Below are 16,399 nucleotides of genomic sequence, written 5' to 3'. Positions count from 1 at the left end.
CTTTGAACTGTTCAGATATTCACAGCTAAGCCTATCTCTAATAATATTAAACAACTAGTTGGACATGTATTAGGGTAACAACCCAAGTGTTGTCAACCCTTTTACCTCAAAGGCCTAAATTTAAAATCTTGTTCTCTTACAGCTTTCAGAGTGAACCATCAAACAGAAGGACCAGGTCAGAGGAGCCGCTGTCTTCACTGAGCACGAGTCATTCTGACTCGCTATCATTCAGGAAACCGAATCTCAGGTACCAGTCAGTCTCTTTATGCAGTGCCATGTCTGCAGGTTTTTCTTTTTTCATTATATTTGAGGAATACGAATTGAAACAAACCCACTCAATATGCCTTTTTTCCCTTCGCTCAGTGGATCTGCCTTAAGCAGCCAACACAGCCCATCACATCACTTATCAAACCATGAGAAGCAGATGAAAAAAGAGGCCATAGAGGGGAAATGGAGGAATAGTGGACTCGAGAAAAGGCCAAAACAGGAAGCAGCCAGCAGCTCCATAGAAGAGGAAGTTCTAGCAGCAGCAGCAAATGACTCCGTCTGCAGTGACAGTATTCCATCTGTACTGGATGAAAAAGGTAAAAGTTAAAAACTCGACATGCATTTAAATTGTTTCTTTTCCCCGTGTAAACAGTCAGATGTTGATATCATCACTGTTAGAGGAAAATATAAAACCACGATGCCCACCTTTGATCTTTATCTAAAAAAAACCCCAAAACTTCACCCCGAGTTTCTTTTGGTCTCTGCCCCTTCAGGAGACAGTACATCTGTGGCCACAGAGTACTCGCTCAAGTTTGACGAGTCCATGACAGAAGACGAGATTGAAGAGCGTTCCTTCCGCTCTCTTCTGCCATCAGAGGCACATCGCCGGGGAACCATGGAGAAAAAATCCCGCCACCACGAGGAGTCAGAGGATGATGGAGCCAATCACAGCACATTGGTTTCAGGACCGGGGCTGCACAATTCTTTTAAGGTGAGAGTCCAAACACTGGCCAGCACAATCAGTTGATGCAGCTATGTAACTGAAATCATTTTTTACTTGTTCTTTACCTGTTCCTTACTGAACTTATGATTTCTCTTCCTTCTTAAATCTCTCTGTCTTCTCATTTTCACGTTCTCCTGCAGTCACAGGACTCAAACATAGCCTTCTCTGGTGGACAGGACAGCTTTTCCCAGTTCACCATGGACATGGTTCGCCAGTACATGAAAGATGAGGAGGTAAGACTGCAGCACCAGAGCTCTCTGCTGCGTCTTCGCCAGAAAGCACTCAAGGAGAAGACCAGAACAGAGCTGGCCTGGCTAGAGCACCTGAAGAAGAAGCTGAGAGATAAGGGAGAGGATGACAAAATGCCACCAATCAGGAAGAAGCAGAGAGGCCTTCTCTTAAAGCTGCAGCAGGAGCAGGTACTGTGGATGGCAAAAGCACAGTTACATTGAGGGAGCTTCACTGAATGCTGTGGTGTTAACTTTTCCTACTAAGCAGTGTTCTCTCTCACTGTGCTCATTTTCTCAGGCTGAGATCAGGCGACTTCAGGAGGCCAACAAAGCTGCGAGGAAGGAAAGGCAGCTATTGCTGAAACAGCAGGAGGAGATTGAACGGATGAGAAACTCAACACTCAGGCTGAAGGAACGTCTCAAGTGTGCTGGGATTGAAGCGCCTCCTGTAAGTAGCTCAGTCATTTATCAGCTCCTGCAGAAGAACCAGCGAATTAAGGCGATTTCAGTTCAGTTCATGCTTTGTTCGTGACAGGTAGTCTTGAATAAACACAGGAAAAAAGCGTACATTCAACCAGACATGTTGGTGTGCTCATTTCTTTTCTTTTTTCCCTTGTTAATTCTCAATCTTTCTGCGTGTGTCGATCATCCTCTAGGAGACCCCGGTGTCAGAAACCCCAGGGTCTGAGCCAGCTTCCCCAGATATGAGGCATGCTGATGATAACCGCAGCCCCTCTCCCTCACTCTCTGTCTCTGGAAGTGAGACTAGCAGCATCATGCAGAAGCTCAAGAAGATGCGCTCTCACATGGATGAAAAGTAAGGACTTTAATTTAATCTTCATGGATTAACTGGGCTTGGCTGTCTCCTTATTGACAAGCCTCCCACTGAATGATAAGAATTCATGTATTCATTTATTTTTCAACTTAACTTTAGTTTTACTTTGATTAAAATCTGAATTGCTTTTAGTATGTGGCTGCAAAGACATCCCTCCATTAGTGCTATGTTCTTGGATAGCATAGCTTCATTAAAAAGAAAAGGTATCGTAGTTTATAAATGTCTTCTTTTTAATTCTAGTTTGACAGGATACAAAGCAGAGATGTACATTTACTGTGGGAGACCTTATCTAGCACTAATTGAAACAGTGGCATCTTTCTCTTGCTGCTCGGCGTGCTTCTCTTGCTGTTTTAAAGTGCTCGTCTCTTTAGCTTAGACGAGCAGCCACACACTCCCTCAGTACATCTTTGAGTTTCGATTCATATAAGCTACTTTGTAAAAAGCTCTCCTACTCATATGTTTGAAAGAAAGAAAGAACATCAGACAATAATCAAAGACCCTAAATATTTACAGTACCATTTAACCTTAGCACTGCAACATTCAGTTATATGTATGCCGTGTATTCCATAAAGTTTATTACACCCAATGACTCTCATATTGGCCATGGGCTTGCAGTAGCTGTAGGTCACCTAAAGCTTTAAACTTGGTCACCAGCTTTGGTCAGCTGACTGCAGAGCCTCTCAAATCTAGATGGTACAAACAAGTGTGAATTGTTCTGGGATTTATAATTTGCGTATAAGTGACAGACCAGCCTTCCATTACCTGTTTTCAGCAATTTTTAGGGCTTCAATTCTTCAAATAAAGGCTTACAACAAAAAATATCTGAGCAGTTTTACTGTGGTTTTGTTGTATAATGTTACAGGCTTCAGGCAGGTAATATAGTTTAATATAATCGGACCATTTAGACGAGCTTTTCCCCGTTGTTCTCCAAATCTGCTGTTTTGTTAACAATGGCAAAAGCAATTGCACAAAAATACCCAGTAACAACTTCACCTAACGGTGTTAACCAACACTAATTAGTTTGACTGTCGTAGTTACAGATTAGTTTGTCATAACTGCCTCAGTAAGCAGGTTAGCCGGTAATGACATCCTGACAAACCCTCAAGGTTACCTTAACACACACACTGAGTCAAATGTTGATAAAAGGATTGTTACATGAGAAGTGGTGCTTTAAACGTAACAGCTTGACACCTCGGGTGCGATAAAACGACATTTTCTCACATCACTCTCTCCCTTTCTCTCTGCTTGTCTCTTTCCTCTGCGTCTTGTTCTGTTTTCTTTACATTACGTACGTGTGTCTGCGTGTGCGCTGTAAATGTATCCTTGTTTGTGTGGCTCTTTTGACTTTGTCTCTGCGTGCTTGTGTGTTGTAGACACTGTTCTCCTGTCCACTGCTTCTTCTCTGTGTTCACGGCCCATCACTGGGCCTCCCTCAGTGTCTGTCTTCCCAACCTTCACCCTAAATTCAGGCTCTTTATCTACAAGCAGTTGGTCAGGTACTGTACAGTGTTCTCTACCTATGCACCTAGCCCTGCCCTGCCCTGCCTCAACTCCACCCCCACCCCATGGAACATGCTTGTGTTTGTCCACTGGCACTGGGACCTTGGTGGGGTGGGATGGTGAATGATGTGTGCTGATATGTCTGAGGTTCTTTGTTGGGATATTTCAAGGTTTGTAACTTTCAGGATGGGCTTTTTCATGGGGACAGAGTTTGGATGAAAGCTTAAAGTGCCCAAGGAAAGCTGCTTTACTGAAATAAGCTAACCTTAAACATGTTTTTTTTTCTAGTCCTTGATATTTGTGGCATCAGCAAGACAAAAAAATCCAGTGTTACCAGAGAAGGTATTAAAGCACACTGGTCGAGTGTAAAACAATAAACACGAGGGAAAATTGGGAAATAGAAACCTTTTGATTTGCGATGGTCAAAGGTTATGTTATTTAGTAGGAGCCTTCCTTGCTGGATGGGAATCTCAGACTTAAAACTGGGATTTCACTAATTTGTGTCATGTTTAATTTACAACTCTTTCCCTCCTCCTTGCCTCTTGGAATGAATTAGCGAAATTTGCAGTGGAAATTATTCTTTACATTGTGGCTTCTAGCTGAGAGCTGCAGCCTAGTTATCAAAATAAAATGTTTGGAAATGAAACCGCACAGTGACATTGAAGTAAAGGAGTTTTCAGAGAAAAGACCAGAGATGGAGTGGTTTATCTCTTTAATGAGCCCAGTAAATCTTAACTAGCGCTTTTATTATGTAACTGTTGCATAGGATGGGATAATAAGTACAGATGGTCATTGGCTCTAATAGAGTTTGGGAAGGCACTAAAGAATCTCCCCAGTCTCGGTCTTTAGTATCTGGGCTGTCATCAGTATAAATTAGGTCAAGAGAAAGGCTTCTAAATTAGATCAAGGCTAAATAATACTGCACTGTAATGGCACCCATAGCTGTGGGAGACCATATTACAAAACAGCTATACCTGACTGCGCTTTATTTTGACAGATATTTGTACGTGTTAGTGTCCCTGATATACATTGAATTGAAGAATTAAACGGTCTTCTTGCTTTGCGAGACAACAAAACTATTCTTTGAGTTGTTATTCTGATATATAAGGAGGTGGAGGAACGTAAAGGAACACTCGGAGACTGAAGAATTTGTTCTTAGGACTTAAAAAAATCATATTTAAACTGCTTAGTGTGTGTGTGTGTGTGTGACTATGCTTATTGCTCCCTGGGTTTGAATCTGATGCATGAATCTGACATCTTTACTATTATCTTCCTTCTCCTCTTTTCTCCTAAGGGACATTTCATCACTTATTGTATATAATGGGTACTTGTACATATCTGTATTTGGATGATTATTCTGGGCATGTGTGGGATGTGTGTTTTAATTCTGTGTGCGCTGGACAAAAGTTTGAGTTGAGTTTGCAGTAATAACTGAATGTCAAGGTGATTCTGGGTTTGCTTGCTTCTGCAGGTCATATTTAACCTTTTCTAATGCTCAGTGTATTTGTACTGCTTCTCTTCAACTCTCTTCCTTCATCTTCCTCCTCTCTGCCATTCTCATCTCTTTTTTCTTTTTTTTTAACCGTTCTTCCACTTCCTCTTCATCACTTTATTCTTTCCCATTTCTTCCTTTCCATCCACCTCTGTAGGTTCCTGACCAAACGAGAACAACAGCTGATGCAAAGACGTCACCACGCTGAAGAGCTGCTACAATGGAAGCAGCAACTGGACAAGGAGGAGGCAGAGGTCCGTAGGATGGAGAAAGAGGCCCTGGCTGCATGGGACCAGAAAACACTTCGGGACAATCATCTTGACGTGTCAGAGGGACAGGAAAAGGACATCTCTGATATAAGCTCCCACCTCAGTCACCGCCGCAGCTCAGAGCCCAGAACTGACAGCGAGAAAGGTGAAGCTGCCGAATTTTCTTATTTTCAAGTGTAGAACATGGTTTAACCGGAAAATAACAACGTAATGGGATTTAAAAAATACACAGTGTGGTGTGGGAGTAAGAGTAAAATACATAACAATGTTGATTTGTTTCATTTTTCAGAGGATGTTAGCGAGGGCGACTGTTCGTCAGTGACACCTGAGTCCAGTATGCACACGGAGGGACCGGCTCCACCTGCCTCAGTCTCTGAAATAACTTTGGCCTCTGTCCAGGGCAGCCCTGCAAATTACACCCAGGACTTCACTTCAGCATCACAATCACCTGCAAGTCAACTGCATGTAATGGATTTTGTATTTTTAGCGTTTTTGTATTTTATTGTTTCAACTAATTGCTTTGATACTCACTGTAGTTTTTGGGGTTTTGAACACACATCTGTGTACAGGAGAAAGAATCTTATAGCTGCGTTTTTTCCTCTGCTGTACTTCTTGAGGATTAGGAAAAGGGTTCATAAGCCTTACTTAATTTACTGTGACTGTAAAATATTAATGTAAGCATACGATCTGTTGACTGTGATGTCATGTGACATGTCCTGAAGTAGTGTTCCTCTGTCTTCCCATCTAGTCTAATGCTCCTGAAGGCAGCCACAGCCCTGCTGCATCTCCTTCAGAGGGCAGCAGTAAAACAAAGATGCAGCTCCGCTCCACCGCCCGGACACTTATCCGCCCCTGCACTCAGCCCACCGACCCTCCAATGGCCACCCAGTCTGGTGAGTTACTAGTGTGCAAAACCCACGCTGAGATTATAACGCTTTTGGAGTGTGAAATTCTTCCCGACAGTTTTTAGAGATGAAAGGATGGGTAAAGCAGACAGCTGACATAATGCAGCTATATTGCTGGCGCTGTGTAGGCAGGAAGAATGTGATGATGCCAGAAATGCATTATGCAACCACTTCCCTGCTCCCTAACAAGCTTAACTGTGTGATAGGAGACGGGAACTCTTTGCATTGCACTTTATCGTACCAGTGCAAACTGTTGTGCTGGCCTCGTGTTGTAGCTGAGTGTGCTTTATTCATTTCCAGGTCACTTTTTAAATGTTTTCAATACTCTTTTTGTTCAGTGTGTTTATGGAAATGAACTTTACACATTCCCGGTAAAGAAAATGTACAGTAATCCCCAAAGAAATGTGTTAGTGTTTGAGTGGGCTAAAGGTTGGATTACCCGTTGCTAATCAGAGGTCTGGCACCATTTTCACATTGTAGTTGTGATTTGTCATGTACATTTTTCTTTAGAAACCATTTCAGACCAGAGTGACATAGAGAGCCGTATCAAGGCGCTCAAGGAAGAACTCAAAAAACGTAAGTTAATGGCCTCCGAGCTAAAGAAGGAGCAGAAGAAGCGACATAAGGAGCGGCTGAAGGCAGAGGAGGCGAGTCTGTTGAAACAGCTGGAGGTAAACATGATGTGTAAACTACATTTAAACATCCAGTTAGATTTGAATAATTTCTTTTCTTCTATGGACGTTTACTTGTGCGTGTATTCTTATCTCTGCTATCATTCTGTGTTTTATTTTGATTTTACAGAACTATAACAACTTCATTGAGAAAACTAAGGCAGACCTTAACAAAGAGCCAGACTTAACACTTGATACCAACTCCCAGATCAACGAGTCCAACTCTGTTTTAGAGCATCTTCCATCTTCACACAGGTACAGAGAATAATAATGATATTTTTCTACATAATTTTCAAATGAATGGTGTGCAGTTAAAAATAAATGCTTGTTTCTCAGGTCTGAACTCATCAAAATCTCAGAGTCTGAAAGGACACAAATTGATGCATCATTAGATCATCGTGAGTGTTTTAAAGTCATCATAATAAATACTTTATTATAATAAATAGAATACGTGGAGTGTTTATTCAAAATGTGTTTTCACAAATATTTTCCAGTAATAATGCGGCTCTCCCAACTCTTATGACAGATGCCTTTCCTAAGCCACATCTAAGTAGATCCACTTCAGTGCCTGGAGACGTGTCTGCTGAGGCGCCTCAAAGAGTCACTCCGGGTGTGGCAATATCCGGCAGCCCAGAAAGTCCAACCTCAGGACAGAGGAATCATCAGTCTACAGAAGATCTTATTAGGCAGCACTCCACAGAAGACAAGTCAGAACATGCAGATGAGAATATTGTGTCTGATTATAGATCTGATATTCAGGAAGAGCTGGAGGTGGAAATAAGCTCCAGAGTTGAGGATGAACAAACTCAGCATCTTCTAAAACTGGAAAATGAAGACAGACTTGACTCTCAGGAGAGGTTGCCTACATCTAAATGTGTTTCCTCTTCTGTGGATGAAGAAGAACAACATTCATCAACTGTTGGCCTTGAACAGGGAAATCAGATGAAGCAGAGTGAAGTATCTGATGTAGAGGAACCTTTACAGCCATACGTTATTGCCTCTAGTCAGCCACATTCAGCGGTAGCGGACCTCAAAACCTCAGCGCATCAAAACTACAGCTCTGCATCTGTTGACCAGGCCCAATCCCCAAACTCAGATGCTTTTGGTTCAATGAAGGAGGCTTCCATAAAAGACACTGAGGCTTCTCCAGTAGCAGATGGTTATCACGATGACTTTGAGTCATCAGTGGATTCTTCATCCAAGGAAGAACATCATAGTTCCAAGGCTGAGTCTCAGACCTCCCACGTTTCCTCCCATGAAATCAAGGGTTCAAGAAAAGACGCATCTAGCAGGGGCCTGGCATTTGACAGCCCGGATGAAGTTGTAGAGGAAGAAATAGCTGAAGATCTGAGTCACCATTCTGGCATCAGTGTGCCTAGCCATAAATCCGGAAGACTGCTGGATCTCAATAAGCAGGCAGTAGATTTTAAACGGGACAATGAGAGCTTTAATTCCAGACACTCACCAACCATCTATTCTCTGCAGATCCCCCTCTCTCCTGTTATAGATGAAATGCCGGATTTTTACATTGGAGACCGAGTTCTTGTTGGTGGTGTTCAGCCCGGCACTTTGCGATTCAAAGGTCCAACCAGCTTCGCCAATGGTTTCTGGGCAGGTGTTGAGCTGGACAAGTCTGAAGGGAGCAACAATGGCACTTACGATGGAGTAGTATACTTTGAGTGTGACGAGCGCCACGGTATATTTGCTCCACCAGACAAAATCTCACACCTCCCAGACAAGTTTGAGCTCTACACCGATACCACAGAAGATGAGGACTCGTTCTTTGATGACTTGTCAGATAAAGATAGAAATGAACCTAAAACTAAGGAAGACAATTTCCAAATGCAAGAAAACCTCAACAGGGAAAATGAACAGACCTCTCACAAGGAGACTGGGTCAAATGATAAGAAGGAAACTGATGGCTCTGTTCTCAAGAGCCAGGATCCACATTGGGACAGGCCCCAGCTCAATTCACAACATCACAAAGAATCTAAACATCAATTTTCTGATGAGAACATTAAGGACATGATGTTGAATTCTGAAGATGCATCGCACACTCTCATCATCTCTGACTTGGATAAAACAGGTCAGGTGATGGAGAGTAAAAAGGAGATTACAGCCCTTGTTGAAAAAGAAGACGTAGAGTCACATGATGATAAGAGGAAAGAAAAGGACAAGGATTTTCTGGACACAGTTGCAGACGGGCTTGTCAACAACTTTGTGGAAGACGCTCTTAAACAGTGTGCTGAAATTAAAAGGGCGAAAGAGCAGAAGATTGAAGCTGCCAAGCAGATGAATGGAGACCTGTTTGGTGAAAATGAAGAAGAAGAAGAAAAATGGAAATCTACAGTGGATCAAAAAGATGATCTCCCCTTCTTTCTCCCAGTTGAAAAGGAGGAACTGTCCTCTCCAGAACTGTGTAACCGACCGGTGAGTCTAACCGTTTAATAGCAGATTATTTAATTTCCGCTTCTTTGTTTTGTAATGAGTTGTGGATAAAAATAATAATAAGCTCAAAGCAGTCAGCTAACCGCTGGCAGTGATGACATCAAGATAGTAACTTGTTTATTTGAGCCTGTCCTCGGGATTTGTTCAGCCAAAGTCCAACTTTATATTGACAGACTTCATTGAATTTGGTGGTCGGTGCTGAAGCCTTTGTGAAATATTTGTAAGCAAAATTGACACTAAAATGCAAAACCGAAACTTATTGTAGGCCTCGTGGTGTGATGTTGCAATCAGATGTTAATATTTATGCAAATCTAGAATTGAATGTAAGCTTGATGTTGATGTTGTCCTTTTTTATTTTTACTTTTTCAACACAGGAGAGTCCAGTGTTAGGAGCCATTGGTCAAGAAGAGCTCGCCAAGCGTCTAGCAGAGCTGGAACTGAGCCGTGAACTGCTCGATGACCTCGGTGATGATCAGGACTGGTTTGATGAAGACTTTGGCCTTAGCTCCCGCAGGAAACAGCAGAAACTCAAAGAGGAAGAGGCACGACTGGGAGCGGGATTTGGGAGATCTAGCTCATCAGCTGGCCCAGCTATGGGGGAAATGGGTCCGTCATCAGGTGGAGAACCCCAGGTAAAGACGCCACCTAGACCGGAGCTGCCTCTCCCCTTGCCTCCTAAACTACCTGAGCAGCCTGCCATGGTGGTACCCCACTCAGCTGTAGAGGTGGAGAAGATGGTCCATGCTGCCACACGGGAGCTCTGGGACAGCTTTGACCTCGGGAACAAGGGAACGCTCACTCATGGGCAGCTGCTAAGTCCACAACCTTCACTAGAATACCTTGGCAAAGAGGACAGCACCCAGAACCAGGAGTCGCTGTCCATTCGCAGCTACAGAAAGGTATAAATAAGACGTGTGGACCCATGAAAATGTCAGTCATGTTTTTAAAGCTCCAAAGCTGGCTTTGGGCTAAACCACCTAAATTGAGGTTATTCTACTTGAGAAGCTTTATTTATGTAAATTTCATACAGTACTTCATATTTTTACCTGTGCTCTTTTCTCAGGCTGTGTATGACTTAACGTGGGAGATCCTTCAGGAGATCTATGCTGAAGACCCCAATACTAATCAGCCTCAGTGGGTCAAACCGCGTCGAGTGAAGTCCTCTTCATTTCACAAAGTCAGGACACCGGGAGACATCAAGAAGATCCAGGTAAAAGAACGATGGCAGCAACACTGAGAGAAACTGTTGAACAGTGACAATAATGATGCTGTAGTGATGTTGACTGTTGATATTTTTGACTATAAAATAATTACATTTTTGTGAAATTGTTTCATAGTTGACTTATGTTCTATAATCCTTTTCATGAGCATTACTTTTAGTGGCCTTTGACCACCAAATTAGAAATTCTTAATAAGGATTTTACAGTCACTCAAATCCAGCATCGCGACTAACATGTTTTTTGTCCCCCTTATGCTGTTTCTCAGGAGTTCATCACAGAAGAAGTACTGAAGCTTTATGGTCTGACAAAAGACCAGAACCAGAAGAACGACTGGCAGAAGATGCTCAAGTTTGGAAGAAAGAAGCGAGACAGAGTCGATCACATACTGGTAGGCCCCCGAATGCCATTTGCATTTCTCTGTGGCCCAAACGGAGCATCTTGTAAATGTTGCCTTTTTCATTTTTAGAAGTAAACACATGAGAAATGATTTTATTTCCACTAAATTACAGGAAGTTGAACATAATCTGCCTGAAAAGCTTCATACTGCGATGGTTTATTTCAGGTGGTGCAGGTTCATTTAATGTCTTTAGAGAAGAGGAGCAATTTTAAGCAGGAGAAGTGCTCCACACAGGCCATTTTCCACAACAGGAACTGTCAGATGGTTTTTGGAAAGCCTAAACCATTTTCCCACCAGGTTAATTCCCTCGTTTACAACTGCAAAATGAAAATGTGAGAAAGTTCTACTTTTAGGGGTCTTCATTTTCATTTTGCAATCAAAAGAGGGGATTAACCTGGTGGGAACATACACAAATGTGGTTATCCTCTCAGAGGAAACTATGTGAAACCAGATAGAATAAATAGAAAAGAGATGCTAAGATGTGAAAATGGATTGATGAGGATTTTTTGCTTTAGTGGTTGAGCCAAACAATGGTGTTAATAAAGACACTGTGACTCTGATTGTTTTACAGTAGCTATGGTCCAGTTCTCTGTGAGGAGGTGCAGCTTGTTACCACAGGGCAGGTTATAAGCAGCGAGTCCACTGTTGCTGCTTTGTGTTTGTTTCTTTACCGGCCGTCACACAGACGTGTGTTTGAAGAGATTGGGGGGGAAGTAGTAAGACTGATTGCTAAGTTTTTATAAGGAGAGAACATGAACGAGAGTTTGCTTTCCACGGTCCTGTGCAACAGCTGTGTCAGTTATGAGCCTTCACCAAAGTGGAAACACAAACAGTGGAACCTTTTGGCTTCATGGAAATGACTCCTGAGAGGAAAGGTCCAGATGGATAGATGTGCTCGGACGAAGGTTTTGGGCAGATATTTAAAACAAACAGTTGTTTTATTTGTTTTTAATTTATTTATTCCCCTTTTGTGCCAAGAAAGCAAAGAAATTATTGTAAAGTCTTTCAGCTCTTTATCATGCTATGTTTTAATGTTTAGCCAGGATAACAGACAAACCAAATGCTGGTTTACATAAACACAGAACATTAACTTTTTATCTTCGCTCCCTGAAATGTCTCTGATGTTATTTGTGTGGTGCCAACCACGGTGTTTGTCACCTCAGACTACTTTACATAGTAGTAAGATTACTGCGTTACTATATATTCTTTGTCATAGGGACAGCTGTCAGTCACTGTGCTTCTGTAGTAAAACCAGTTTTTCTCTCTCTCAGGTTCAGGAACTCCACGAGGAGGAGGCCCAGTGGGTCAACTATGACGAGGACGAGCTGTTTGTCAAAATGCAGCTAGCAGACAGCATCTTCGATTCTTTACTGAAGGACACAGTGAATGTGCTCACACTCATTTCTGACAAGAGAGCCAACAGAGACACGCTCTCCTGATGGCGTTCTGCTTGAGTTTAAACTACAACTTCTAGCTCAATCCTGTTCTTTCCCCACCACGGTGAACTCCAGCCAACTGTCGCTGCTCGGGCTTCCACCAGCTGATGTGCCAACAGCAACCCTCTGATGCCTTCAGTCTCAGTATTACCTCGCAGCTAAACAAATTGTCCTTAGTTCTCCAACATTCATTCGCTGAATCGCATCAGCTGACTGTAATAGCGACAACGGTCGCGCTCAAAACGCCTCTTGAGCAATCCCGCCCTCTAAAACCTTAACATGAGTCTGAGCTCTCGCCTGGACCGGCCGTTTTGCAGACTGTTGATGATGATGAGATGGACTGTGCCATTTGCAAGCATGCGAAGGTCCATGAATGCTGCTAAGTGATCGTTTTGTCGTGGACTTTGGAATAACATCCACTCAGAACAGTAGTAGATAATTCTTTTGAATTGTAAATCTTTAGGTAAATGTGTATATATGTGGATTCAAAAATTGTAGTAGAACAACAAATGAGCAATATAACGTGCAGTCTGGTTTGACAGTGATACATTATAGCCTTGGCTTTGTAATGCAGCACATTGAAACTAAACAGGTTAAAGTACCAACTCTAAGCTTTAATTTGTAGGTTTCACATCCAGACCCAGTGATCTGGGGGGGTAATTGCAGCTCGTTTTATTCACAGTCCTCTTTGCAGGGTTCTGTAAGTTTGCCTTAACCGCTGTAGCTCTTGCTTGTTTACGGGGACTTTTAGATCACTTTCTGGTCTTTGGCAAATACAGCACCTCCTTAGTTGGCATTGGGTCAAGTGATTTGCCTACCAGTAATGATAAAATTCAACTCTTTGGCTCACAAAGCTCATGGTTTGCTTTGACTGCAGGTTTACTAAAGGCTTGCTCCACGTTCTGTCTGTGAAAAAGTATTTCAGCCATTACAGTTTAAAGACCATCAAACGCCTTTAAAGCAGAGAGTTGGGGCTTTAAATAGTCAGTGCTGTATTACAAATCTAGAGTTGCAACACTTGGTCTCTGATCAGATCTGGACAGACTTTGCTGTGTTGGACCGCTGAGTTCAAAGAGTCTATGAAACATGTTTGCTTCCTTAGTTATTTATTGCGTGAAAATGTTTAATTAGAGGCACAAAGAACATTCAGAATTGTAAATGATCTTGTAAGTAAACATACAGAGAAGAGCTCCTTTAAACTTTGTGTAAAGAAAGTCTAACATTGTTGTAAAAGCACAAATAAAAAATGTGAATATGGCAATACATTAGGGAGGAGAATCCAGGCAGAGAAGATGGAAAAATGTGTTTTAAATATTTAAAGTCGTTCTCTTAATAATCGATTGAAACTGTTTGTCTAAACTGTGTGACTTTTTATTGTGGCCACAGCTGTCCAGTCGGTCAACAGTGCGTTCCTCTTCTGTGCTGTATGCTAACTTTAGGAAGCATGTTCACATTGTAGCACAGTGTTGACCACACAGAGAAACCTTATCAACTGGTTTCTCTATGTGGTAGGTGTGAACGCAACCGACACTTTAGTGTGTAGCACGAAAACAGAAGAGAAACAACTGCAGTAGGCTGATGTTTTTACACTTACATTACGGGACAGTACCGAAATGCTGGATTTGAGCCTCAGCTGTCCTACGGTCCATTTACTTCGTCTTATCTGAGAAAACACCCGTGGTTCTCGTTTCTTTATTATTTACTCTCTGAAAGGTTTGTTTGCATAACATTTGCCCTAAAATAAACACCCTGTCATGTAAAACCACGGCCGCTGCGAGTCATCGACCAGTTCGAACGAGGCATCACAAAGTAGCCAGAAGTGGTCGAACTCCATATTCAGTTCAAGTGCCTTTTTCAAGTTGAGTTGTTTGTTTCAAACTGACTTTCCTGATGTCTCTGCATCATTTGGACCTATTTTCTTCGAATGTCTCCCTTAAACTGCTGTATACTACCGTTTTATAAAGGATCCTACAAAGGCTGCTCTTCTGACCAGTTAACCAGCGCTTCAGTTTCTGCCTTATAGATATTTCTGTGTAGTTTTTTTTTTTGGACAGTTTTTTAAATCTCCTCTTGCTTCTGTGCCTCAGCCCGAGGAAATGTTTGCGTCTAACCTGCTTCTTATCAGGCCAGCCCATGTGTCTGTGCATATAGACACTGTTGAGTCATGTTATTGATGTACTGTATCAGGAACAAGTGGCTCAAGCTGACAGGCTGCACAGTGTGAGTCACTGAGCTGATGTGGTTCAGCACGTAGGACTGTATCTAAGGGCTTTTTTTTGTGCCACTGTCAGTGTGGCTTTGATCCAACAAACTGTAGAAACTCATTGTGGCATGTATGAGAGAGCTTGTTAATTCTCACTGACTGCTTGGAGCTAAAGTGACCTTAAACTGAGTCTTTTTCTTTTCCCCTTCCTGATGCTGTTTGAATACGTGTTGAGGTGTATGTTCAAACTGTACATAATGTAGGAAAAGACCAAAAACGTTTCATACCAGTCTCCATGCTATATGACATTAAAGTCTGGTGACATGATTAGTATCTTAGAAACGTTTTCTGCAAGGCTTTATTGCGACTCCTCCATCTTTGTCCTCTTCAATTGATTGTATGTTGGTGGAAGCTAAGTTCCCCTCTGTAACTATGCAGTACTTGGTTGTACTTATTGTTTTGTGTGTCTGGACCAAACAGCTTAAGACCTCAGCTGTAGTCTGTAGATTAACTCAGCCTTCAAGTAGCTTGAAGCTGTTTGGTGTAGCGGTGTCGTTCCTATCGTCTGGTCCGAGGTCTTCACAGGAGACGCAGCACCTGCCGTTTGATCTCTGTAAAAAGTAGGCACAAGATGTTTGAGTATCATATTAACAAGTCGAATTAGATTTCCCTGAATATTTATAATAATGTGCTGTGAGTGTGCTGCAAGTGCACTTGAAAATTAGTACAAATCTTTTATGGGTGTAAATATACTGTTTGTCCAATCTGACCCACACTTACGGTAACTTTAACGATTGTTGTATAAAAAGGAAAAAAAAAACACTGTTTACTTTGCAAATATGTACATAGTATATATTTGTTTACTAAATGAAATTTGAAACTGTAAATAAAGCTTTCATTGTTTCTAAAGGAATGTGATGTGAAATGTTTTCAATTTTAATTTAGGGTGTGCAGAAGTAGCTCCCACATGTTACAGTGCTGACGGCAGGATAACAAATCTCTCTGTAATGTTCGACTGTGCGACCAAACAGGTGTTGATGTTTGTTTGTCACATTGTTTTAGGGCGCAGTCGTGAGGCTATTGTTGCAAAGCTATCTGCAAATTAGCAGAAGAGCTGGAGATCCATCTCACTGCATCAGTGAATCGTTTTCATTTAAAAGAAAAAAAGACTCATTCAACATAAAACCAACCAAGTTTGGGAAAATGAAGATTGTGTTTTTAATAACTTTACCATATTCACTGAAGTCCCATCCCTAAAGTTACAGGCCTCCAAAACACGCAGGGCTGTGTTGAAGATCGTGGCCTTTGCTTTTCCAGCATAATGAGCAGGGCTGAAAAACACATTTAGGCTTCGTCTAAAAACTGCAAACGAATCAACTTTATATCAACCCAAGTGACACCAGCACCAGAGTTTGTTTTTTTTCCCCAATTGCTGGGTATCAGTTTTATTGGATTTATCACAGTTTCAATAAAACTGCACTTTCCCCCCTAAATTAGAGTCACCTGAAACCTAAACACGGATACCATCCATGTTTTATCTGTTTTCACTGAAAACAACTCACAAAGTGTGTCCTGGGTAACTTTTAAAGGCTCTTTTCACCGTGTAGGATACAAGTCTGGTCAAAACAAGCATACAACAAGGTCTCCTTTTTTAACATAGTTTGATTCTTAGTTGTGTTTCCTTCTGTGTCAAAGTAAGTTTCTAATATAGTCATACCTGAACAGTCAAATGCAGCTTATTCTGTGAAATGGTCTTCACTTTCATTTCTCCAAGTAATGAATTGTTTTGCACACACCTGTAA

The 16,399-nt window shown here is 41.9% G+C and overlaps 1 protein-coding gene across 2 annotated transcripts in view; it reads left to right on the top strand.

Annotated features, from left to right (window-relative positions):
• cep350 (centrosomal protein 350) overlaps positions 1 to 15,504 on the top strand; it is a 34,286-nt gene extending 18,782 nt beyond the window's left edge. Inside the window, exons 21-38 of one of the 2 annotated variants that reach the window (XM_086282290.1) lie at positions 143 to 247; positions 364 to 584; positions 762 to 979; positions 1,132 to 1,410; positions 1,520 to 1,669; positions 1,878 to 2,038; positions 3,430 to 3,552; positions 5,206 to 5,462; positions 5,607 to 5,782; positions 6,066 to 6,210; positions 6,733 to 6,893; positions 7,024 to 7,148; positions 7,230 to 7,291; positions 7,420 to 9,323; positions 9,716 to 10,240; positions 10,405 to 10,551; positions 10,827 to 10,949; positions 12,230 to 15,504. In XM_086282290.1, the coding sequence (XP_086138416.1) occupies positions 143 to 247; positions 364 to 584; positions 762 to 979; positions 1,132 to 1,410; positions 1,520 to 1,669; positions 1,878 to 2,038; positions 3,430 to 3,552; positions 5,206 to 5,462; positions 5,607 to 5,782; positions 6,066 to 6,210; positions 6,733 to 6,893; positions 7,024 to 7,148; positions 7,230 to 7,291; positions 7,420 to 9,323; positions 9,716 to 10,240; positions 10,405 to 10,551; positions 10,827 to 10,949; positions 12,230 to 12,397 (5,050 nt within the window). In that variant the 3' untranslated portion in view covers positions 12,398 to 15,504. The remainder of the gene's footprint in view (positions 1 to 142; positions 248 to 363; positions 585 to 761; positions 980 to 1,131; positions 1,411 to 1,519; positions 1,670 to 1,877; positions 2,039 to 3,429; positions 3,553 to 5,205; positions 5,463 to 5,606; positions 5,783 to 6,065; positions 6,211 to 6,732; positions 6,894 to 7,023; positions 7,149 to 7,229; positions 7,292 to 7,419; positions 9,324 to 9,715; positions 10,241 to 10,404; positions 10,552 to 10,826; positions 10,950 to 12,229) is intronic. The other variant, XM_086282291.1, reaches the window with a different exon arrangement.
• The last annotated feature ends 895 nt before the right edge of the window (positions 15,505 to 16,399 follow it).

Source organism: Aulonocara sp. 'chitande type north' Nkhata Bay, linkage group LG23 (genome assembly GCF_057382095.1).
Source record: "Aulonocara sp. 'chitande type north' Nkhata Bay isolate Kocher_YH1m ecotype deep benthic linkage group LG23, A_spYH_male_GT1.1, whole genome shotgun sequence".
In the NCBI taxonomy this organism is placed as follows: Eukaryota; Metazoa; Chordata; class Actinopteri; order Cichliformes; family Cichlidae; genus Aulonocara; species Aulonocara sp. 'chitande type north' Nkhata Bay.
This window is presented reverse-complemented; position numbering and strand designations above follow the sequence as displayed.